Source organism: Tachysurus vachellii, chromosome 11, assembly GCF_030014155.1.
Source record: "Tachysurus vachellii isolate PV-2020 chromosome 11, HZAU_Pvac_v1, whole genome shotgun sequence".
NCBI classification, from domain to species: domain Eukaryota; kingdom Metazoa; phylum Chordata; class Actinopteri; order Siluriformes; family Bagridae; genus Tachysurus; species Tachysurus vachellii.
The window spans coordinates 21,436,674-21,459,950 of record NC_083470.1 but is presented as its reverse complement, the minus strand read 5'-3'; the positions used below and the strand labels follow the sequence as shown (position 1 = coordinate 21,459,950).

Below are 23,277 nucleotides of genomic sequence, written 5' to 3'. Positions count from 1 at the left end.
TTCGAAATACATCCCCCCCCCCCCCCCCCGGGAAGAAAAAATTGAGAACTTACAATAAAGCACTCTGACAAGAACATAAAGGGAAAAGACAACATTTGCTTCAAGTGAAAAAAGCACTTTTACCAAAATTTCTTGGAAATAATTTTTCTCTGTACAATTTGAGTGCCTTGGAACCAGGGGCGGTTCTAGACCTTTTTTTAGGGTGTCTCTAGCCCCCTGTCTGTCATCTCAGCCACCCTAAAACTATAAGTATAATTTTTACTTTCATAAATACACAATAAAAATTACGTTAAAATGCAGGACATGTCGTGGATGGGAAAGAATATTATTTATCAGTTTGATCCAAGAGCGATTTTTTTACTTTGCTTTTACGCGCGTGCGTTGTAGTCTTTCAAAAGTGCGTTATTTGAACGGAGAAGCACAGGTACGCGCAGCGTGCACGCGCAGTCAGAGTTGGATGCGTTTATCTATAATGTTAATCGCCGCAAAGACGGCAACCAAAAGCAGTGAAATTTCACTTACCAGAGTTGTCATATAATATATAATATAAAACTCTTCTTGTAGATGCATTGTAAGCACTACTTCGCCTAATTATTGGATGGAAGTTAGCGGTTTCGGACGCAGCTGAAAGAAGCCCCCATAACCCCCCCCCCACCCCCCAATAAAAAAACAAAAAAAAACAAAAAAAAACAAAAAAAAACTCTTCGGATCTACACGATTCACACAAATGACACATTTTGATTAAAAAAAGGCGAATTTCGCCGAAAAGCGACTAGTTTGCAGGTATGTATTGTGGAATGGGGGGAAATTTAACTGATCATGATGTAGATTGACTGGGGAAGAAACTGTTATTGTGCCTGGTTGTGCTGGTATTTGGGGCTCTGTAGCACCGGCCGGATGATAAAAGTTCACAAAGTGCATGACTTGGATGTGAGGAATGCAGAGCGACTTTCTGGGCAGTTTTCCTCACTCTGGATATAAACAGTCATTGAAGGGTGGGCATGGGAACAATGATAATCCTTTCGGAGGTCCGAACCGTTCTCTGTAGTCTTCTGGTGTCTGATTTTGTAGCTGAGCCAAACCAGACAGTTATTGACGTGCACAGTACAGACTCGATGACGGCTGAGTAGAACCGTTTCAGCAGCTCCTGTGGCAGGTTAAACTTCCTCAATTGGTTAAGGAAGTAATCCTTTGTTGGGTCTTTTTTACAATAGTGTCGACGAGAGTGTCCCACTTCAGGTCCTGGGAGATGGTAGAGCACAGGAACTTGAATGCCTTCACTGCAGCCACAAGTGCTGTTCATGATGGTGAGTGTGGGTGGAGTGCATGGGGGTTTGTCCTGAAGGATATTATCATCTCCACTGTTTTGAGTGTATTGAGCTCCAAGTTGTTGTGACTGCACCAGACAGACAGCTCTTTAACCTCCTGTCTGTAGGCAGACTCGTCTCCGTCCTTGATGATGCCGATGACTGTAGCGTTGTCTGCAAACTTTAGGAGCTTGACAGAGGGGCCATTAGAGTCTTGGTGTACAGGGAGAAGAGCAGTGGGGAGAGAACGCAACCTCAAGGGGCGGCAGTGTTGGTTGAGCGGCTGTTTGACATGAATTTCTGCTGCCTATCTGTCAGAACTTAGGAACAGGGAGCTGGGTTAGTTTGGTCTGGAGGAGTGGTAGAATGATGGTGTTAAAGGCCAAACTGAAGTCTACAAACAGGATCCTTACATAAGTCCCTGATTTATTCAGGTGTTGCAGGATGTAATGCAGGCCAAAGTTTACTGCATCATCCACTGACCTGTTTGCTCGATAAGCAAACTGCAGGGGGTCCTGTAAAGGTCCAGTGGAGTCTTTCAGATAAGCCAGAAAAATCTGACACAATGTGAGTGGGCTTGCTACTACCTTCAACCCACAAGCCTGTAATCACTGTAAAGCTTTTATTTGAGCTATTATAGGATGTTAGAAAGACACATTCCTATATTGACTACATTCTTTATAACTTGATTCCGTGATATAGGGACTGTATCAAATACTAAATCACTGACATGTCACTTGTGTTTGACTACCTTTGTTTTGCAATATAATGTCTATTCATTCCAGGAGGCCATGACACTTAGTGATTCACTTTATTGCAGAAAACCATGAATTCAGCTGACCAATTTTGAGAAGTAAGCATGTAACCTGAAGCACACTTACATATATTCAAACTAAAGGACTCTAAAACAGATTACACACAATTGCAGTATCTAAAAATGTATTTAATGTAACATGCTTCTTGCACCTTTGGTGTTTGATATTACACACATTAGAATATTCATGTTAAGACATGTCATGTCACTTTTGCATGTTGCATAAGAATGCCAATTATTAAGGCACAGCAGCGCACATACATTTTTATATGCTTAAAGTGCAAAATGAATCGCAGGCCTGCTTGATGCAGGACATCCCACCAACCATAACACAGACAAAAACACCAGCACAAAGAATCGAACAGTTTAATGATCTTTCAAATAAAGGTTTCATCTGGATAATCTCAAACATACAAATGTACACATGACACACCTTGCTGTTATATCGAAGGTTCTTTACAAAAGATAAAGTAAGTTGGTGTATTCCTAGGGATCTTTTCCAAAAAAAAAAAAAAAAAAAAAAAAAAAAAAAAAGTAGCTTTAGAGTTTGCTTCCAACTTTATAACCCTTTCACCCAAACGAACAGTGATACATCAGACGGACGTGCTTTGAGATTTCAGCAGGATAGTTGCAGGTAAGATACAACAATTTGTTGAGACGTTGATGAAGAAAATGTGGGCTGTAACAAATTGCATGGATTTCTACATTATATTTTTCTGATATAAGAATCTATGATGAATGAATTAGAACAAAAAAAAATATATAGATCAAAAACAGCCCTGGATGTTTAAATAATACTCCTAAAACAACAGCACTCAGATCAAGCTTAGAATATCAGACCCAAATCTATTACTGTATAATGAGAGTCAGTGGAGAGGTTTCAAAACGCAAGTCACACATGCAAAAGAAATGTGACACTTGTATATACACAAGCATCGTCATCACCATGAAAACACAAGTTAAGTGTGGATTGGTGTGATCAGGATACTTTCCCAGACAGACATTGTGGATCCCACTTGTTGTAAGTGTTTAATAAACAGATAGAGGTAGATGTCTTTAAGTGGGTTCGGTATGATTACATTAGAATTTCAAGAGGGAAAATGAGCAACAATAGGAGAGGAACATCAAAATATCTGTAAGCAAACATTAGCCGAATCATTTCACAAAAAAAAAAAAAAAAAAAAAAAAAAAAAGTGTCTGATTGTTTTGCTTTCATAGCCTCTTTAAAATCCCCACGGACAGTTTTTTTTGTTTCCGTACCTAAGCCATTAATCGAAGCTACAATTCCCTAGACAATTGGTTCTGCAATGTTAACTCTCTGAAGGTGTTCAAGTCGACTCTGGAAATCAGTCCACCACAGTGAGTGATTAGACAACCCGGATGTTTGGTCTTGTTCACATTGCCCAAGCCTTCAGTTCCTCCATATCATCGTCATCCTCTTCCTTTCTGCTCTTGGCTGTAGACAGAAGAACAGTGGGGTAAGAAGAGTCCTGTAATGGATACTAGATATTTCACTCAGTTTTTAATTCTTTACAAATCCCTGGGGCTGGAAATTCCCTTTGAAATATTTACTAGGGTTTGTAGTGATTTCATATAATAATGATGGTATTTTAACAAAGTACATACTTAGATTTCTATTTTCAATGACAAAGTCTAGTTTCAAAGCTTACAATCAGGTTTTCTGACTGCTACAAAGTGTGAGGTCAGATGGTCCCCATGTGGTCCTCTGCTTTTGTGGCCATTCATACTTACACTAAGGTTCCGTGTGTTTCCTGAGATGCTGTTCTTCTCAACAGTTGAAAATAGTGATTATTGGGCATTCTGGCCAGTCACTCTGACCTCTCATTTCAATTTTTGCACCTTTCTCTGTAAACTCTAAAGACTGCTCTGTAAAATAAAATCCCAGGAGATTCATCCAAAATTAGTGAAATACTTCAATTTTTCCAATTGTTAGAACTTCTTAGATCTTGACATGTGCAATGTTTTGTGTGCAGGTCCGATTCCCAGACAGAGTTTCCAGCCTGCCTTGATCCAGCGTGTTGCCATCATTATTGATGACCCTATTTAATCTCTTCCATGAGCTAAAAATGTAAATTATGTTCAAAAACAATGCATCTACTCCTGAATGTATCTACACATGCAGCAGCTAAATGGACAGAAAAAAATCTGTAAATATTGCATATGTAACAAAACTGACCCAAGACATCGACCATTACAGGATACAAACAAAACCTTGGTTTTGAAAGCTAAGAATCTACAGATTCTGACAGTATAATGATCAGCACTTTGTGACCAAAACTCACAGAGCTAGAAGCAAAAAACCACTAGACTTTCATACAGGTCATGACACTAAATTTGCTCATACCTTTCTTACCACTCATTTCTTGTCATCCCATGTATGCATCACAAAAATCTACTGTTTGTTGCCTATGCTCCTTTCCTTGTCCGGGAGAGGCTTACAAAACAAAGAAGGCAATTGGACATCACCCCAGACACACTAATTATATATCTTACTATCGGATTATGCTGTGAATGTCGCTAATTTTGCGCTTTCGATCCGATTCTATTGGCTGAAACCTTTCCATAGGCGGATCAAGCATCTAAATTGGCCAAGGGGATAAATACGAGTAAACGCTGTTTGGAAACAAACCAACATTTAAATCCCGTTTAAGTAAGAAGAAGGAGGATGGTAGAAGTGGTGTATGTGTGTTGTCAGTGAATTTGTTGTACTTGTGATTAGAGTTCTCTGTTCTGGTGTTTGACTCGTGTCTGTTTTCTTGACTTTTGAGCTTGGGTTTCTCTTTCAGACTTAGCTCTGTTAATCTTTCACTTTGTACATTTCATCGTTTCTTTTCTTTCTTTTTGTTTTGTGCATTATGGAGTTAGGCAAGTTCTACTGTATTTTTGTTGCTTTTCTTTGAGGGATGTTTGATCTTTATGTGCATGAATTTACACACTGCCATGCTGCAATGTGATTGGCTGATTGGATAACTACACCTACGGGCAGATGTACAGGTATTAATCCATTGAATTTTATGAGTTTATGTACACATGCATAAGCAGATGGTTTTGAGTATGTTGTTACTGCCGCTGTCTGTGTTACCTGGTTGGGAAGGTAATGAGGTTGCAGGCACGCTGGGCAGTGAGACGTTCTGAGTGCCACCAATTTCCAGCAATGTATTGTCCAGTTCCTCCTGTTCCAACTCTTCCAGTTCAGCGAGCAATTCATCCTAGCAGAGAAAAAACACGGAATAAATAATTCAGTGAGTTTTAACTATTTATTTATTTTACTAATTAACAAACTTCCTAGTACAGTCTATTAACTAAGCTAAAGTGACAGATTTGCTCATGCTTAGAAATCCAAAAATTCCAATCTGCAGATTATTTGTCCATGACGGCATTTATCCAGTTATACTACATGTTATACTACACCTTAGACTACATGTTTATGCTTTATCTTTCACTGTATATTTTTATCACAACATTTCAACATTTCTCTTCTGCGTTCTTTTTACCGTCATTACAACTATAGAAAAGGCTCTTATTTTAGAAGGTGGCAGTAAACTGGAATGCAGCTTGGAATTTCCAAGCATTATTGTGCAACCAGTTCACGTGGGAGTTCACATGCTTTGACATACTGCACACACAATGACTAAAATCCAAAGCATAGTTTGTATGTCCAAAGGAATCCAGGTACCTCGTCAAACTCTTCTCCAAAGCCAACTGGTTTTGAAATAGCATCCGAGATCTCCTGTGCCAGCTCCTGCTGTTCTGTGATATCCTGCATGAGCTCATCCACTTTGTCAATATCCCTAAAAAACACAAAAGGGATTAAATTAATAAAAGGTCAAAGAACACCATCACAATTACTTTATTAAAATGTAGCTTATAGCAGAACAGTTCATGCACAGCTGTTATTAAAAGGATCACAGAAGAACACAAAACCATACATGTTCTGGTGAGCGTTCTTCATGGCCTTGGCGGCTAAGCCCATGTTCTTGAGTACTTCTGTGTTCGTGTTGGCGTTTTCCAAAGCTTCTCGTTGATACTCGATGGTGGACAGAGTGCCGTCGATCTGAGCCAGCTGCTTTTCATAACGCTTCTTCCTCTTCAGGGCCTGGAGTGCAGCTTGAGAAAGCAGATAACATCCATTTTCCCACAGGAATCCATGCTTTACCTGTTTTTCTTTTCCTTACTAAATTATATTGTATTTTATTTATTGTATTCTTAATGCACTTTTGTTTCAGTGCTTATTTGTGTTTTTTTTTGTATATTCTGTGCCTTATGTTACATTACAAGCAATTTGCTTGAGCATTAACCATAATCAATTCAATTTACACAACAAAATGAATACATTTGACTGAGCTTCTAGTTCCTTAACATGCAAGTTTATTAAAGGAAACCTGCATCCTGAAATACTTATAAAAAATGTATGTGTGTGATGCGTTTGTTGATTCTGGGGCTTAAGCGAAAGTTGGCGTCTTATTTTCATTATTCCTGTTAGCAGTTGTCAGACGACATGCTGTCATCACATTGTGACATAATAAGGGAGGAACTAATTTCATGGGATACATCAGACATCATATCAAGCATCAACTTGTTTTTTCACTCATAATTTTCCAGCGAGGGCAGATTTAAGTATTTATAGATAAGACGACCATGATGGAACAGACAGAAGTCTGTATTAAAGAATTAAAGTCTGACAGAGTGTCCAAATGTAGAAGGGACACAGCTGGACAGACAAAAGCACTAAAATAGCTGCTGCTTTACTCTGTACATTGGAGCTGAAGGCCACTATTGTAAGGCCTACTTCCTACAGGCAACATGATCAGCAGGTTTTCTGGCATTGTGGGTAATAGAGGAAAAGGTACAGACCAAAGTTTTAAAGAAACATTAAAAGTCTTGACGAAATAAATTTAGGATTATGTGCTGCTTATAAAGATTAACATGGACGTCTTTCAGAATGTTATTTCCCTTGAGAGATCAGTGGCTTTCCATAAACAAACTCCAAATATAAGGCATAATAGAAGAGGTTTGTGTTTGGAAATGGCTGATTTGGGCTGGGTGACATATTTAAAGGCGTACACACACACACACACACACACACACACACACACACAAACCATTCCTCCCACCTATTTCATGTCCAAATCACCTAATTACGGTGAAAAAAGAAGGCTCACTAACGGTTTACCTCGTTTGTTTTTCGTTCCGTTCTTCTTCGCCGTTATCAATTCCATCTCAATCTTCTTTTCCAAAAAATCCTGCTTCTTCGACAACATATCTTCCGTCTCGCGCAGTTTCTGGATCGCATCTTGAGGACTCGGGGCTTTGTCTCCTTTCCCACCGCTCCCGAATATTTTCGCAAACAAAGCCATGGTAGCTAAAGTTTTCTGTTTAAACACACAAATAAATCTCAACAACGTTCACGTCCGTCTGGGTCTCCTAAAAAAAAAACTGACGGAGGGCTTGTTGATGCTTGAACTTCCGCCTTCAGGCCCGCTTACGTCACGGTATCATACTGGGCTCGTGAGCGCCACCACAAGGCGCGCGCGCTAAAAGCCACTGTAACTATGCAGAACATTCCAAGCAAACCTGAAAACACACGTTTCACTGTCAATGCGCATGCGCGAACTCGCATGACGTAGCCTCTAGTGTATGAGTCACGAGCGCGTGAGGTGGTTTAGGTGTTTCCTTATGGCAAGCCGTTTTAACATTTAATGGCTAGTCTGGATATGTATAATAGATATCCGTAATTCAGTTCTGCCTAGTCAAAATGAAAATTTCAGATATCCAAAATGGCATTCCTCCTATCCACAACTGTCTTTTCAGATATCCACAACGTCATTCTTTCTAGGACGAATGACGTCACTTTTCCCATTCATGTCTATGGAATTTCCCTTAACATGGAACTTGTATGGAACTTCCCTATATCTTTAATTCAGTTGTAGATATCCGCAATGTGAAATGTGAAATGGAACTAAATTATGACTATCCATAATTCTAGTAACCACTAGTCACAATTCCAGTTCCAGATATCATCAACTCCCCTCAATTAAAGATATCTACAGTATAGTGTCTTTTTTTATTAGATATCTTAAATTCAATTTTAACTAGACAAAACTAGATTATAGATATCTTGAACTGAAATTATGAGCAGGTGGAGGAAAGGTGGAACATCTGGAAAGGTCAGAGATGAAAGTCATTCGTAGTAAGAGAGATTACATGTGATTACATCTGTTTACTGTTTACTTAAATTGCACATTTCACAACTGCACATGTGTACATACAAATTGTATATATTGTATACCTTAATTGCCCATTTCTCACACTTGCAAATTTGTACATACAATTGCCTATATTTGTATATGTATATTTCAACTGCACATTTCACACCTGTAAATGTGTACATACAGTTTCGTCTAGAATGTATATGTCATTCTGTTACACTGTGAAGCTTCTGTCACTAAAACAAATTCTTCGCATGTGAAAACATGCCTGGCAATAAAGCTGATTCTGATTCAATGAGAGGGAGGGAAGTGGAATAGGGAGGTTAGAGGGGGCAGAGGTCAAGAATGTACAGGTATTTAAGTATTTAAGTATTTACACTTCAAAACTGTGCAATCTATCAGAAATTCTTTTTATTTATTTTCTTTTTAGAATTTTATAATCTTTTGTAAATTCCAAATGTTTTATTGATTATGCATGATACGTTCTATGCTTGTGGGTTCTGTGTTTTCTCTCTCTCTCTCTTTGCTCCACTATCTATCTTTTCAGATCCCTACCATTGGACACTTCCTGTCAATCTTCATTATCCTGTGTGACGTCACCCGTCGATCCACCAGTCAATCAGAATCAGAATCAAGATTAGAATCAGAAACAGAGACAAACAGAAACAGAAGGAGAAAGAAGACGTGGGCTAATTTGTTAGAGGGCTATTGTTGTTCACTTGGTTTTAGTATGTCAGACTGTTCATGTATCCCAATTTGTTAGTTATTTTGTGTATGTGACTTGTGGGTCACTTTGTGTATGTGACTTGTGGGTCACTTTGTGTATGTGACTTGAGGGTCACTTTGTGTATGTGACTTGAGGGTCACTTTGTGTAGGTGACTTGTTAGTCACTCGTTCTGCATCTGGATGCTTGTGTTTCTTCGCTTTGTGGATATGACTTTGTTTATATTGGGGAAAACTAGACAGGTGAGTACGTCACGTGACATACATTGTGCAGCACTAAGGTAAGCTTTTCTGTATTAGACACACTAGGTTAGGAGCGTGTGCCACCCTCTGTATCTTTTTTTGGATAGGAAGTATAGGTTAGTTAGTGCGTCATCGATGCTGAAGATTTGTTTTATTACTTTCCTTTGTAGTTCAGGTTAGAGTGTTATGTTCAAGCTAGCGCAGTTTTGTTTTGCTTATTTCTTTGTTTTGGCACTGCTCATGTCTCTTTTCCCCTTTGTGTTTTTTGTTATCATTTTTCTGTAGATATCGTTAATATTATCACCTTTGTCACCACCATTTGTATGATAATAGAGACAGGTTGTACCCACTATTTGTTGTCCTTGTCGTTGATTGCCACATACACACCAGAAATCTAATTTTATAATCATTTCATATTGTTACATCCCAACCATACCCCTAAACACCATTTGGGATCATAACAATGTATAATACTTAGAAAGTAAAATGTCCATAAATAAAATCTAAACCAATATACTGTATATATGTATGTATATAACTATGTATGCCAGGAATATAACAACAGGTTCAGCTACACAACATATTAATAACTTAATAAAAACAATAAATGTAACTCATTGACTGGCCTCCTCTCCAAGGTTATTTAAGATGAAACAATTCATGCTGAATGTTAGCAATACATGTTCCTGTGTATGTAGTTACTATAGAAAGAATGTATTAAACAAGTTTTTAATTGCAATTGTACAATTGTCTATTATCTAGAGTTGCTGAGTAGAGTCTGTTGTTTTAGAACATTAATCAACACCATGTGACCAATTAGTTTCTAGTATATAGGAGCACAGTGGTATCAATTATTTTAAACAATTATACTAATTAATCATGGCACAATTATATTAATTAATTATCCTGCGTTCACTTCCTGTCTGTCTGCCTGGTTTGAGATAGTACACAGTATACATATATATAATTTATGTAGGACAGGAATATAACAATGGGTTCACTTATACAAAATATAAAATTTCTAATAGAAACATAAAATGTGACTCAGTGACTGGTCTCCCCTCTATGTTTATTTTAAACACTCAGTGTAAAACAAACCTTTTTGTATTTTGTAATGTTATAATCACTTTAGCAGCATTTACCTTACTAATGCATAATAGTAACTGCAATTACATTCTTTACAAGGTTAACTGCCTTTTCTGTGTTTGAGAGGTGAAAAACAAAAGATGTAATACATTTATGACAGCCTAACAATCTAATTTAGACCTACCTTGAATACAAAGACACCACCAGATTTAATAACTTAATGAATGTAATTAATGACCTCTTAATTATGCCAATTTGTACTATAACACTGAGGCTGTTTCTTATGAGCTTTCTACAGTATCTGCCTGTGGATTAGACTTGCACTGGCTGAATTTAAAATAAATTCACACAACTCTCAACTGTTATGCTTGCACTCAGAGAATTTATTGAAGTATAGAAACAGGATCATTAGTAAGTGGATTTCTTTAGGAGGAACTGATTACAAGTTTTCAAAATGAAATCATTAGAGCAACTGATTATAAAACAAAATGTTAGTATCCCAACACCCAGACTTCTGCACTTTATGATGTGCATGATTACATATTTAAATCTGATTCCTTTTCAGACTGAACAGAGGCCACTTGGGAGAAAGCTGCAGTCCCTCAAGTCTGTGAATAGCAGGAAAAAAGAATTGTTAAAGTACTGCACATAAAATAACTATCATAGTGTATAAAATAAGTGATAAGTTTTAGAAAAAAGATGAACGTAAAAAGTTTGTTTAACAAAAGTAATTTTATTTAAGTTTGGAATATTTTGTCTTGCATCAACTTTTGAGATTTTGTACAAAATTAACAATAAGTTACACATTTTAAAATTTAAATCTTTGGCCTTACAATTTTTAATTGTGGCTTGTTTGTTTCTTACACGTTTTGACTTTAATAAGAAGCATTAAAATGTCAAGAATCATTTTGTTATGGAAAAAAAAATTAACAGGGTGACGTGATCGGTGATGTGAACGTTTTTTTAGTACCCTGAATTTAATTATTTATTATTCAATAACAACCCTGTTTTAATTCTCTTATACAACAGCAATTTTCCAATTATTACTTTTTTAAAATTTATCAACAAACTAACCTATTAACAAACCAACGAACCAACTGACTCCTAAAGGCCTTTTCATGTTAAAAAATGCTGATACAGGTACCAGAGACTTGGTGTGTAAATATAGAAATGATAATGTATTAGAATGATTATAAAGGTGTCATTTAAATTTTAGCTAGCACTATGATCACGTCTGCTGTTATAGAATATTAATGACTTTCTAACAAGCCAGCATTGAGAGAATTCCTCAACACTGTGTTATAAATCAAAGAGAGAAAGACAGAGACAGAAAGAAAGAAACTCACAGTTAGATGCAGCTGTACACGATCGTCAGGTACTTATAGGTGCCACCGCAGGGATCAGAGAATACATAATTTGAAGCAGGTACCTGACAGCTGCTCTGTCCATTACACCTGGAAACCAATAGGGATTTAATTAGAAATTTTATCCACAGATATCAGTACTGCATGCCAATTATAATGATTATGTGTACTGATAAAGGCCACTGCTTATTTTACCTATCATTAACTATTTTTAGTGCGTTAGAGGCGTAGCACATTGTGTTGGAAAGTTGAATGGCAGGTCGTCCTGATGAACATGTGGTGGAATCGGTTCGGCCAAAGCTAGCGCTGCTGATCTTGATTTTGAGATTACCTGAAAGCATTTATCACAAAGGAAAAACAGACTATTAATGTGAGCAGTGGAAAAGGAATGCTAAATTTACTTACACTCATCACTACTCAACTCTCATAGGGCATGAAAATTAAATTAATGTCTTCTTATAGGTTGAGATAAGGTTTGATATAAAAGAAGGGATAAAATAGCGGCACAAACCACATGTCAGGCCAGCAATATTCTGTTCACAGGTCATAAGTGTCTCTGCAGGAAACATATTAAGTGTTTGAAACCATATAAATAAATAAAATAAATAAAACCAAATAATAAATAAAACCATCAAATACTTTGAGTGTGCATAATAAATAAATAAAGAAATGGAAAAAAATGGAATTTATTGGACTTTAATTTTTCTGAAATTAAAAGAAATACATTTTTTATTAATTTACCCTGCAACTGGATGTTTTGAAGTAAAGTGAATTAATGACTGTTGATGCTACAGGTGCATAAAAGATTATGTTTAGTTTCTTAGTAAACATAAATATTAATAAGGTTTAGTCTTATTTAAATTAATTTGTTCTTGTTAATTTAATGTTATCTGCATTAAAGTTATTTGCTATACGCAACTTTAGTTATAGCTCATAAGGGCATAAGTTCTTTTCTGTTTACCCAAGATTACAGAAAACATTTTCGGATTACTCACTTAAGCACGTATAGGACACTGTGAGGTATTTAGCAGTTTCTTTACAAGAATCTTTGAAAACGGAGGAGGAAGACTCTACTGTGCACTTGTGCTGTCCATTGCACCTGTAAACAAAAGCAAATGTTAACCTAGCCTTGAGCAGGTTATGAAAAAAATGTAAAAAAATAAAAAAGTCCTCACAGTGATCTGACAGTTGAGAATGTGTTTGGAGCATAGCAGTTGGTTTTATGGGTCGAATCGTCTTTGACTCCACGTGAACAGGTTACAGTATCAGCGCGCCCGAAGTTTGCATTCATGATATTAATTGTATCCGCCCCTGTACAAATATACAGTCAAGCCTGCGTTATTTCAGCACTAACATAAAAAGTAATTAAAAAACATAATACTGTAACCATGAGGACAAATTTTTCTTACCACAATCCAGTGTGCGGTAGCCGTGCTCACAGACCACGACATCCCCTAGATAAAGGAGATAAAGCAAATAAATGAGCTTTCATAAGTGTACATTTTAAGAAGAAGCTACCCAACACTACTCTTCATCCTAGAACTTCATCAAAACCAAGAAGCATGGTGGTGGTGATAGGTTTCATCAGCAGAGAATGAAAAATTGGTTAGGGATTTGATGCTGGGCTGGAGGTTCACCTGCCAACACCGAAACAATACCAGGCATAGACTACTTACGGGCATTGATGCAGTCGTAAGTGGTAGTGTAGTATTTGTAGGTTCCTTTGCATGGGTTAGAGCTGCCAAGTAAATTTGTCTTTACCTCACACTCTCTTAGTCCATTGCATCTGTTTGGGTAAACAGACCAAATACGCTCAGCAGGGTTATGTATCATACATTTTATATTTTTACAGTTATATAATACAATATTATATATAATGTATTTATAATACAATATAGTCAGTTTCAAGTCAGTTTCCCTTATTTTGTATGTTATAGCAGCTTTAGACTGTCATTTCCTCACCAGCACAAACTCTTTTTGTTCCTCTCTCTTGAAATGACATAACTTGCCCTTGTTGGAAACCTTACTGATCATTACAAAGCACTGATACACTGAGACTCCTACCATAAATATTAAATAAACATCTATTTACATAATTAATAATTAGTATTAGCCATACAAGTGTAAGTAATTACTAAAGAAAGAATAATCTATTAAACAAGTTTATTAATATAAAATTTGCAACAGTAATGTTGTTTATTGTATACAGTGTTGTAATGTAACGGAGTACAAATACTTCGTTACTGTACTTAAGTAGAAATTTCACGTATCTGTACTTTGCTATTTAAATTTATGTCACCTTTCATTTATGGCATTTAGCAGACACCCTTATCCAGAGTGACTTACAACTGAGCAACTGAGGCTTAAGGGCCTTGCTCAGGGGCCCAGCAGTGGCAGCTTGGTGGACCTGGGGTTCAAACCCATGACCTTCCGATCAGTAGCCCAACACCTTAATGTATACATTTATAAAATGTATACTTTTACTCTGCTATATTTCCACTAAGCATCTTCGTTACTCGTTTCTACAAAATAAAATCAGAAGAAATGTGTGCGACTGCAATAAGGGAGGTTTGGTGAATCACTGCTCCTAGATTGCATTACACACGCTCCGCACGCACTATTTCAGCGTAATGTTGCCAAAGGAGGAGGAAGCACAACTGAAACTGCCATGGAAGCACCTACTGGAGGACATCCCATTATCGTAGACGACCACCCCGACGATAGTCGTGAACTCGGTGAACAGGGTGAAGAAAATAACGTTACACACCGATGGCCATATTTACAAGAAATGTTTCTGTACATTGGAATGAAAGATTCTTCCTACCGGATGAAGTGCCTCTTATGCCTACCAAAAATCACTGAAATTTTACTTTTACTTCAAATACTTAAGTACATTAAATATCAGAAAATGACTTTTGATACTTAAGTACAGTATATATCAGATACTTTAAGACATTTACTTGAGTAATATTCTAAAAGGTAACTTTCACTTCTACCAAAGTCTTTTTCTAGTACGATACTTGTACTTTTACTCAGGTATTGCTTTCTTATACTTTATACAACACTGATTGTATAGTTATGGTGTTGTAGAAAAACACCTTCTTTTAGATTCTAGCACTTAGTAGCACAGTGGCATCAATTATTTCATACATTTATAAAATTGATAACAAATGAACTTTGTTTACATTTCTGCCAGTTATTGTACATGTATTGTGTATAGTATAAACTAAGAAACACTGTACCTGTCAGCAATAGTGGAAACGGTACTGGAGCAGCTGGTATCAGTAACATTAAGATTGCGAGGTGCATTACTGCAGATTTTGCTGTCTGAACGGCCGTACACAGTAGTTGTGACCAGTATCACTCCAGTGTCTAAAACACATCGAATACAGACTTACAGAATTGCTTTATCTAGTTTCCTTTGATAATGCAATGTTTTTATACAGCTCTACACTATGAAAGACATTTAAACTTACCACAAGAGAGGCGCTGGACATCACCATCACAGGTAATCACAGTTTCTGAAAGAACAAATTATTCACACAGATATTTAAAGTCAACCTGACTGATTTGTTTATGTTCTCTGTAAAACAGTTATTACATGTTAGGTTATATGAAAAAGGTGTTTAATTGCATTAAAATATTACCTCCAGAAACATGCAAACCAGGTGCTGCAATAAGCACTGTAAAGTAAACACAGATAACAAACACAAATGGAAGAGGTAAAAATTAGATTAACACAAACATGGAGTTCATATGGAAAAGCATGGAAGAAACTTACCTGTGAGTAGCGTGAGCTTCAGGCAGAGCATCATGATGCTGAATGTGTTGAAGCAGTGATGTTTGATGTAGATGCTGTGGGATGTGTTGAAGTGCTGCACCACTGGCTCTGATCTCCTTATATATAGTATATCATGTAACTGAAAACAAAAAAATTGCACTAAAGCCTCTCCCTAGACCCCCAGGATACATTATAATTGTAGATAATTATATATAATTTTATTTATATCTAAATAAGTATGAGTATATTTCAAGCCATTATGGTGTCATTATAATGAGTTTAATGACAAACAGGTTTGCAGGAATTCAGAAAAATATGTGAAAGTTAGGTGTAAGTTCGAGTTTTTGCTTTTTCTGTCATTTTATACCAGATGGAAAAAAATGAGTACCATACTTCAAAGAACCATTTTTTCTAATATCCAACATTATGAGAGGCGATTAATTAACCCTTTACTGTACCATATTAAATCCAGGCAACATAACGGATTTTAACTTTTTTCAGTAAAATTATGAGAAATTTTATAAATTAAGATTGAAAAGGAACTCAAAATCTAACCAATTTATTATATGCAAAAAAGTAGTCACATGGGACACAGAGGTCCTTTTTTATTTATATGTTCTCGATATAGCCTGTTAATGTCTATTTTCTGTTTGCCAGACCTCTGTACAGTATGTTTATTAGTGATGGGAAGTTCGGTTCTTTTCCGCGAATCGGTTCTTTTGGACAGTTCGTTTTAATGAACAGGTTCAATAATCCAGTTCACCAGTTCACATTCACAATGACGTAATAACGTAAATTCCTTCATCCCGCCGCTGCCGGCAGATATGAATACAATTTAACACATTTGAAAGGTTCTTTGTAATCATAACTTTAGTTGAATACGTTTCTTACATTTAAGTTTTGCAACTAAAACACCCAGTACAGGCACTGATGTGCCAACGTGGGTGTTTTACGTGTCTTAAAGATATGAAGTTAATAAACTAATCTTCATCAACTTACAAAAACTTACAAAAAAAAGCATAATTTTGAAATGTTTCTTTCGCTCCATCAGTTGTTTCAAAAACGAATTCAACTGAGTTGAACACTCATACATTGATAAGACATTAAATCATAACCATTTCCATTTGTTGCTGTATCAGTTCAGTGATTTACGCATGCGCAGTAACAACAGCTCATCGGTTCTCAGTATGTCGGACGCGTCCGAAAGAAACAGTTCTCAGTTCAGAGTACTGATGATTCGCTGTATCAGTTCAGTGATTCACGCATGCGCAGTATCAACAGCTCGATCTCACAGTTCTCTCAGCACATGTCTCAGTTCAGTGTACAGGAGATACATATACTCCTGGATATTAGTTTATTTAGAGTCGGAGGGGCTGTCAGGCATGACCGAAAGTGAGTAACTTTAGTAACTTGTGGATCAGCGCTGACTCAAGACGCGAACTGTTTAGAACGAATCAGTCCGATTTGGTGAACTGGTTCAGTTCACTAAAAAGAACCGGTTCAAAAGAACGATTCGTTCACGAACCGGCCATCACTAATGTTTATAGGATTTTGGTATAGCCATTCAAGTGTGTTTAATAAAACCTGCTCTACCTGCACTTACAATCGCCTCCATGTTTCAAACACTGCCATATTAAAGCATAGCATAATTACAAGTAAAACTCATTCATTTGGAATAACTAGCTTTAAATGAATAGAATTAACAAGCCCACATATGGGGGGCATGGTGGCTAAGTGGTTAGCACGTTCACCTCACACCTCCAGGGTTGGGGGTTCGATTCCTGCCTCCACCTTGTGTGTGGAGTTTGCATGTTCTCCCCGTGCCTCGGGGGTTTCCTCCGGGTACTCTGGTTTCTTCCCCTGGTCCAAAGACATGCATGGTAGGTTGATTGGCATCTCTCGAAAAATTGTCCATAGTGTGTGATTGCGTGAGTGAATGAGAGTGTGTGTGTGTGCGCCCTGCGATGGGTTGGCATTCCGTCCAGGGTGTATCCTGCCTTGATGCCCGATGACGCCTGAGATAGGCACAGGCTCCCCGTGACCCGAGGTAGTTCGGATAAGCGGTAGAAAATGAATGAACGAAGACCACATAATTTAGCTTAAGAGTCTCTTTACATTTTTCTTTTAAAGGGTCAGCCATTGTCATGTGCCCATTTTAGATGAATGTACATCTTGCAAATGATGAAAAAAAACAGGTCAGTGTTGAAACATGAAGAACAAGCAATATTCAGCAATGTGACCTCATCCTGTTTACGTGCCCTTTCTGTGACAGATTTGGCATGTACTTATTTGCTATGCATCTTACAAAGAATGTCATGTCAAAATGTCATGCATTCCATTTAAAAACATTTCAGCTATTTGAATTAAGTGTACAATTATTGCGAATACAACAATTCTATCTCTTCTTCTTCTTCTTCTTCTTCTTCTTCTTCTTCTTCTTTCGGTTTTACAGTTAAGGGTCACCACAGTGAATCATCTGTTTCCACCTAACTCTATCCTCTGCATCCTCTACACTCGCACCAATTACCTTCATGTCCTATTTTAACACATCCATATATCTCCTCTATGGCCTTCCTCTTGACCTCTTACTTGGCAGCTCCATCTCCAACATCCTCCTACCAATATAACATCTCCCTCTTCTGTACATGTCCAAACCATCTCAATCTAGCCTCTCTGACCTTGTCTCCAAAACAGCCAACCTGAGCTGTCCCTCTGATGTGCTTATTCCTAATCCTGTCCATCCACATCACTCCTAAAGAGAACCCCAACATCCTCATCTCTGCTACCTCCACTTCCATTCTTGGCCTAGCTTCCACTACTCTTTCCTATAGCTTTAAATTTATACCTCTGTAGCTGCTACAACTGCATCACGCTTGTTCTTAAAGTTCCGTTTTCTATTCTACAAGCATCTTCTCACTCTAAAATCCTGTTGAACAATCTAAATAGAAACTCCAGTGCTGTCTCTTTTACACATTTCCAACAGCCTTTCCACTCTTGATTAGCCTCAGAGCCTTCCTTACCTCATACTTTCTAATCGTTTCTTTTACTTGCTCTACAATATTGACCTCTTCCTCCCGTCTTTCCCTCTCATTTTCCCTCATTCATCAGCTCCTCAAAATACTCTTTCATCTTCTGTGCACACTCTCCTCGCTTGTTAGCTTTAATTACCCTTATCTGTCGCACATCCTTCCCATCTCTATCTCTCTGTCTCACTAATCTGGACAGAGTCCTTCTCGCCTTCCCTCATGTTGAATCTGGCATACAACTCATCGTATGCTTTCTGTTTGGCCTTTGCTACATCCCTCTTCACTTTGCACTGCGATTCCTTGTAATCCTGTCTACTTTCTTCAATCCTTTCTATTTTCCATTTCTTTTTACAGTAGCTAGCCTCTTCCTCTGAATGCTTTACTGTACTTCCTCATTCCATCAATATGTTTCCTTATCTTCTTTTCTCCTACCAGATGACACACCTAGCACCCTCATACCTGTCTCCCTGATCACTTCTGCTGTAGTTTCCCAGTCATCAGGAAGCTCTTCATGACCACCAAAAGCTTGTCTCATCTTCTGTCTAAATTCCTCATGCCATTCTTCCTTTTTAACTTCCACCAGAGACATCTTACACATCACCAGCCAATGCTGTCTTGCTACAAACTCTTCTACCACCACTTTACAGTCACTAATCTCTCCCAGATTGCCTTGTCTATATAGAATGTGGTCTACCTGCATACTCCTATCTCCACTCTACCATGTAACTCTATGTTCCTCACTCTTCTAGAAATAAGTGTTAACTATGGTCATTTTTATCTGCTTAGCAAATTTCACCACTGTCTCTGTCCTTCTAAGTTCCTTTCCTTAACACCAAACATGCCCTTCACCTCCTCATCACCTCTGTTTCCCTCACCAACATGACCTATACTCCTGCCTTTCCTCTTCTCTCGCTGCCGGCAGATATGAATACAATTTAACACATTTGAAAAGTTCTTTGTATTCATAACTTTAGTTGAATACGTTTCTTACATTTAAGTTTTGCAACTAAAACACCCAGTACAGGTATTGATGTGCAAACGTGGGTGTTTTACGTGTCTTAAAGATATAAATTTAATAAACTAATCTTCATCAACTTACAAAAACTTACAAAAAAAAGCATAATTTCTTTCGCTCCATCAGTTGTTACAAAAACTAATGCAACTGAGTTAAACACTCATACTGTAATGACAGGTCATGAGACTGAGGATCCATGTGCACGCTTTTAATACAAGCTCGAGGTACAGACAGGCGTAGGTCAGAATCGGCAGTCACAATATCAAAGGTGAGGCAGAAATCAGAAACGGTAATACAGGCAGAAGGTCGGGGCAGGCGGCAGACAATAACAAAGGGGAGCAAAAACCAAAACAGAGTCAAAACCATGAATACACTGACAGACAAACGCTCAGACCGATAGCAGAGGCAAATCGAGACTTCGCAGAGAAGGGAAGTTCAAGATCCTGTTTTATAGAACGCCTGTGATTGGGATCAGCTGGTAGTGGTAATGACAGGAGCGGTGGCTTGTGGGAGATGTAGTTCGGGAGTCGTTAGAACTCGGGTGAAGGTTCCCTCTGGTGGCGGTCAGGAGACAAGGCAGGTGCTTCATTCATAACAGAGCCCCCCCCCCTGCGAGCGGCTCCCGAAGCGAGGAAGAGCGCGCCGTCGGGGCCGCCCGCGAGGTCGAGGGGCTGGCTTGTCTGGATGGGACTGGTGAAACTCAGCAGTAAGTGAGGGGTCTAGGATGTCCCGTGCTCTCACCCATGACCGTTCCTCTGGTCCGTATCCCTCCCAATCGACCAGGTACTCGAGCTGGCCGCCCCGGCGTCTGGAGTCAAGGAGGCTGCGAACCTGGTACGCTACCTCGTCCCCGATCAGCAAGGGCGGTGGCGCTGGTGGTTCGGCAGTTTCCTCTCGCCCCCCTCTCGGACCGTCGGCAGGCTTAAGGAGTGAAACATGAAACGTGGGAGATATGCGGTAGCCTGGTGGAAGTGCCAGGCGGTAGGAAACAGGATTCACCTGTCTAAGCACCTTAAAAGGACCCACGAACCTGGGGCTGAGTTTCCTGCAGGGGAGACGGAGTCGTATGTCGCGGGTGGAGAGCCATACCCATTGCCCTGGCTGATAGTCAGGATGTGGTTTCTGCCGTCTGTCGGCTTGGCGCTTCTGGCGGCGGATGGCTCTCTGTAACTGGCGGTGTGAAAAAGTGTGCCACCAGAAAGTGTTTCGTACCAGATGGAGCGTGGCTGATACGCCGGGATGACCGGAGCTGGGTGTAGTGTGTAACAGATGTAACAGGGCGGAGCGTAAGGTCTCGGGTACGTAGGTTTTGGTAGCGGGACAATCGTTGGGAGGTGGAGATAGCGCGTTGGCCTGGGAGATCTGGGTCATGATGTCCCATTGGATTGGAGCGATAATTCGAGTCTCGGGAATAATGGTCTCTGTCCGAGAGGGTTGGTCAGGTTCATTACTCAGGCGGGAAAGTGCGTCGGCTTTGATATTTCTCGAACCGGGTCTGTAGGTTACTGTGAAATTGAACCGTGTGAAGAACATGGCCCATCGGGCCTGACGGGGATTCATCTGCTTGGCCGCGCGTAGGTATTCGAGGTTCTTATGGTCCGTAATAACCGTGAACGGCTGTTGGGCGCCCTCTAGCCAGTGTCTCCACTCCTCGAAGGCCGCTTTCATGGCCAGTAACTCACGGTCCCCCACGTCATAATTGCGTTCCGTGGTAGATAGTTTCTTAGAATAGTAAGCACATGGGAACAACTTGTTAGCCGGACCTTGTCGTTGAGAGAGCACCGCTCCGATGCCTGTGCTGGATGCGTCTACCTCTACTACGAACGGCCGAACCGGATCAGGGTGATGCAGGATGGGAGCGGTTGTGAAGCGCTCTTTCAGCAGGTGAAACGCTCGAGTTGCTTCAGGTGACCATGACAGACGGGATGAGTTTTTTTTTGTCATAGACGTGAGTGGCGCCGCGACGGTGCTGAATCCACGAATGAAGCGGCGATAGAAATTAGCGAAGCCGAGAAAGCGTTGTAATTCCTTGACAGTCTGGGGCCGGGGCCATTTTAACACTGCCTCCACCTTGGACTCGTCCATGGCGACCCCTCCAGCGGAGATGATGTAACCCAGAAAAGACGTAGAGGTTTGGTGGAACTCGCATTTCTCTGCTTTAGCATAGAGCTGATGTTGAATCAGTCTTTTCAGCACTGCACGTACATGCTGGACGTGAGCCTCCATGGTTTCAGAGTATACTAGTATGTCGTCAATGTAAATGATTACCCATCGATCCAGCATGTCTCGGAACACGTCATTGATAAAGGATTGGAACACGGATGGACTGTTAGATAGGCCGAACGGCATGACCAAGTATTCGTAATGGCCGGACTGGGTGGAGAAGGCGGTCTTCCATTCGTCCCCCTCTCTGATGCGAATCAAGTTGTAAGCACTGCGTAAATCCAGTTTAGTGAAAAACCTGGCCCGGGGCAGCTGTTCCAGGGCTGAGGGGACCAGGGGGAGCGGGTAGCGGAATTTGACGGTCACGTCATTCAGAGCTCGATAGTCTATGCACGGGCGGAGGCCCCCATCCTTCTTCTTTACGAAGAAGAAGCCGGATGATGCTGGTGACACGGAGTGCCGGATGAACCCTTTTTCCAGTTCCTCCTCGATATAAGTATTCATGGCCTCGGTCTCTGGCTGAGAGAGCGGGAAGATTCTGCCTCTCGGGGGTGTGGCATTGGGAAGCAGCTCGATGCTGCAGTCACCGGGACGGTGAGGAGGAAGCTTGGTAGCCTTGACCTTGCTAAAAGCCTCTATGAGGTCATGATATTCGGCCGGGAGGTCGGGGTTGACGGGAGTGGCCAGCGCGGTGTTTGCGGAGTATAGTGGAAGCAGGGCTTTGGAGGGCTGGTTATGAGGAGCGCAAACTGGATCCCATGATATAATCCGTGGTTCTCTCCAGGAGATGATCGGATTGTGGAGCTTTAGCCATGGTAACCCCAGGATCAGAGGATGACGGGGAGAGGTAATGACGTAGAACCGGATCGTTTCGCGGTGATGGGAACCCACCAGTAGCTCGATCTCTTCGGTGACGAATCTTATCCGTCCTTCCCCGACGGGTCGACCGTCTATCGCTTCGACGGCTGCGGGGACCTCACACTCTGTTACGGGGATGGCATTGGCTTTGATGCACTCCTCTGAAATGAAGTTTCCAGCAGCACCGGAATCAATGAGTGCCTCTAATCCAATACTTCCGCCGAGTACGTTCAGGCGCACGGCGAATCGGGCGTCTGTCTGCGTATGCGAGACGAAACTAGTCACACTCACTAACTTGCTCTCGTTCTGTGGTCTGACGGGACAGGAGGGCAGACGATGCCCGGGCGCGCCGCAGTATAAACAGAGCCGGTGATGCATGCGACGTGCTTTCTCCGTGGGAGTGAGATGAGCGGAGGCATGACGTGTGGGCGGAGCGCCTTCAGAGGACGGAGAGTGGGTGGACGATCGCCGGGCTCGGATCAGATTGTCGAGACGGATGGACAGATCCATAAAGTCAGCTAAACTTCTCCCTTCATCACGACAAACGAGCTCGGCTTGCAGTTCATGGCTCAGACCCTTCCGGAAAAGGAGCTTGAGAGGTCTCTCCCCCCAATTTGTCTGAGCGGAGAGTGTGCGGAACGTTAAAGCATACTCCGCTGCGCTGTG

The 23,277-nt window shown here is 40.1% G+C and overlaps 2 protein-coding genes across 2 annotated transcripts; both read right to left on the bottom strand.

The window, feature by feature from the left end:
• Nucleotides 1–2,473: 2,473 nt before the first annotated feature.
• On the bottom strand, nucleotides 2,474–7,618 carry LOC132853474 (charged multivesicular body protein 4b-like). Its single transcript, XM_060881262.1, has 5 exons — nucleotides 7,316–7,618; nucleotides 6,072–6,249; nucleotides 5,819–5,933; nucleotides 5,225–5,351; nucleotides 2,474–3,577 (listed from the first exon to the last, which is right to left on the bottom strand). The coding sequence occupies exons 1-5, from the start codon at nucleotides 7,497–7,499 to the stop codon at nucleotides 3,516–3,518; spliced, it is 666 nt and encodes a 221-aa protein (XP_060737245.1). The 5' UTR covers nucleotides 7,500–7,618; the 3' UTR covers nucleotides 2,474–3,515.
• Nucleotides 7,619–11,752: 4,134 nt separating this feature from the next.
• LOC132853672 (rhamnose-binding lectin-like) lies at nucleotides 11,753–15,583 on the bottom strand. Its single transcript, XM_060881584.1, has 11 exons — nucleotides 15,550–15,583; nucleotides 15,416–15,451; nucleotides 15,245–15,289; nucleotides 15,011–15,140; nucleotides 13,445–13,554; nucleotides 13,178–13,222; nucleotides 12,944–13,079; nucleotides 12,764–12,867; nucleotides 12,280–12,324; nucleotides 11,964–12,099; nucleotides 11,753–11,858 (listed from the first exon to the last, which is right to left on the bottom strand). The coding sequence occupies exons 1-11, from the start codon at nucleotides 15,581–15,583 to the stop codon at nucleotides 11,753–11,755; spliced, it is 927 nt and encodes a 308-aa protein (XP_060737567.1).
• Between the last annotated feature and the right edge of the window lie 7,694 nt (nucleotides 15,584–23,277).

What these genes read in the sequence shown, in the direction of transcription:
- LOC132853474 (XM_060881262.1), bottom strand. Translation starts at nt 7,499, where the DNA reads ATGGCTTTGTTTGCGAAAATATTCGGGAGCGGTGGGAAAGGAGACAAA. An exon ending in AAGAACGCTCACCAGAACAT is followed by an intron (nt 5,934 to 6,071) that starts GTATGGTTTTGT and finishes TGTGTTTTTTAG; the next exon opens with GGATATTGACAAAGTGGATG. An exon ending in CTCATTACCTTCCCAACCAG is followed by an intron (nt 3,578 to 5,224) that starts GTAACACAGACA and finishes TTCTGTCTACAG; the next exon opens with CCAAGAGCAGAAAGGAAGAG.
- LOC132853672 (XM_060881584.1), bottom strand. Translation starts at nt 15,583, where the DNA reads ATGATGCTCTGCCTGAAGCTCACGCTACTCACAG. An exon ending in TGGTTTGCATGTTTCTGGAG is followed by an intron (nt 15,290 to 15,415) that starts GTAATATTTTAA and finishes TTGTTCTTTCAG; the next exon opens with AAACTGTGATTACCTGTGAT. An exon ending in TTCTCAACTGTCAGATCACT is followed by an intron (nt 12,868 to 12,943) that starts GTGAGGACTTTT and finishes TTTTGTTTACAG; the next exon opens with GTGCAATGGACAGCACAAGT.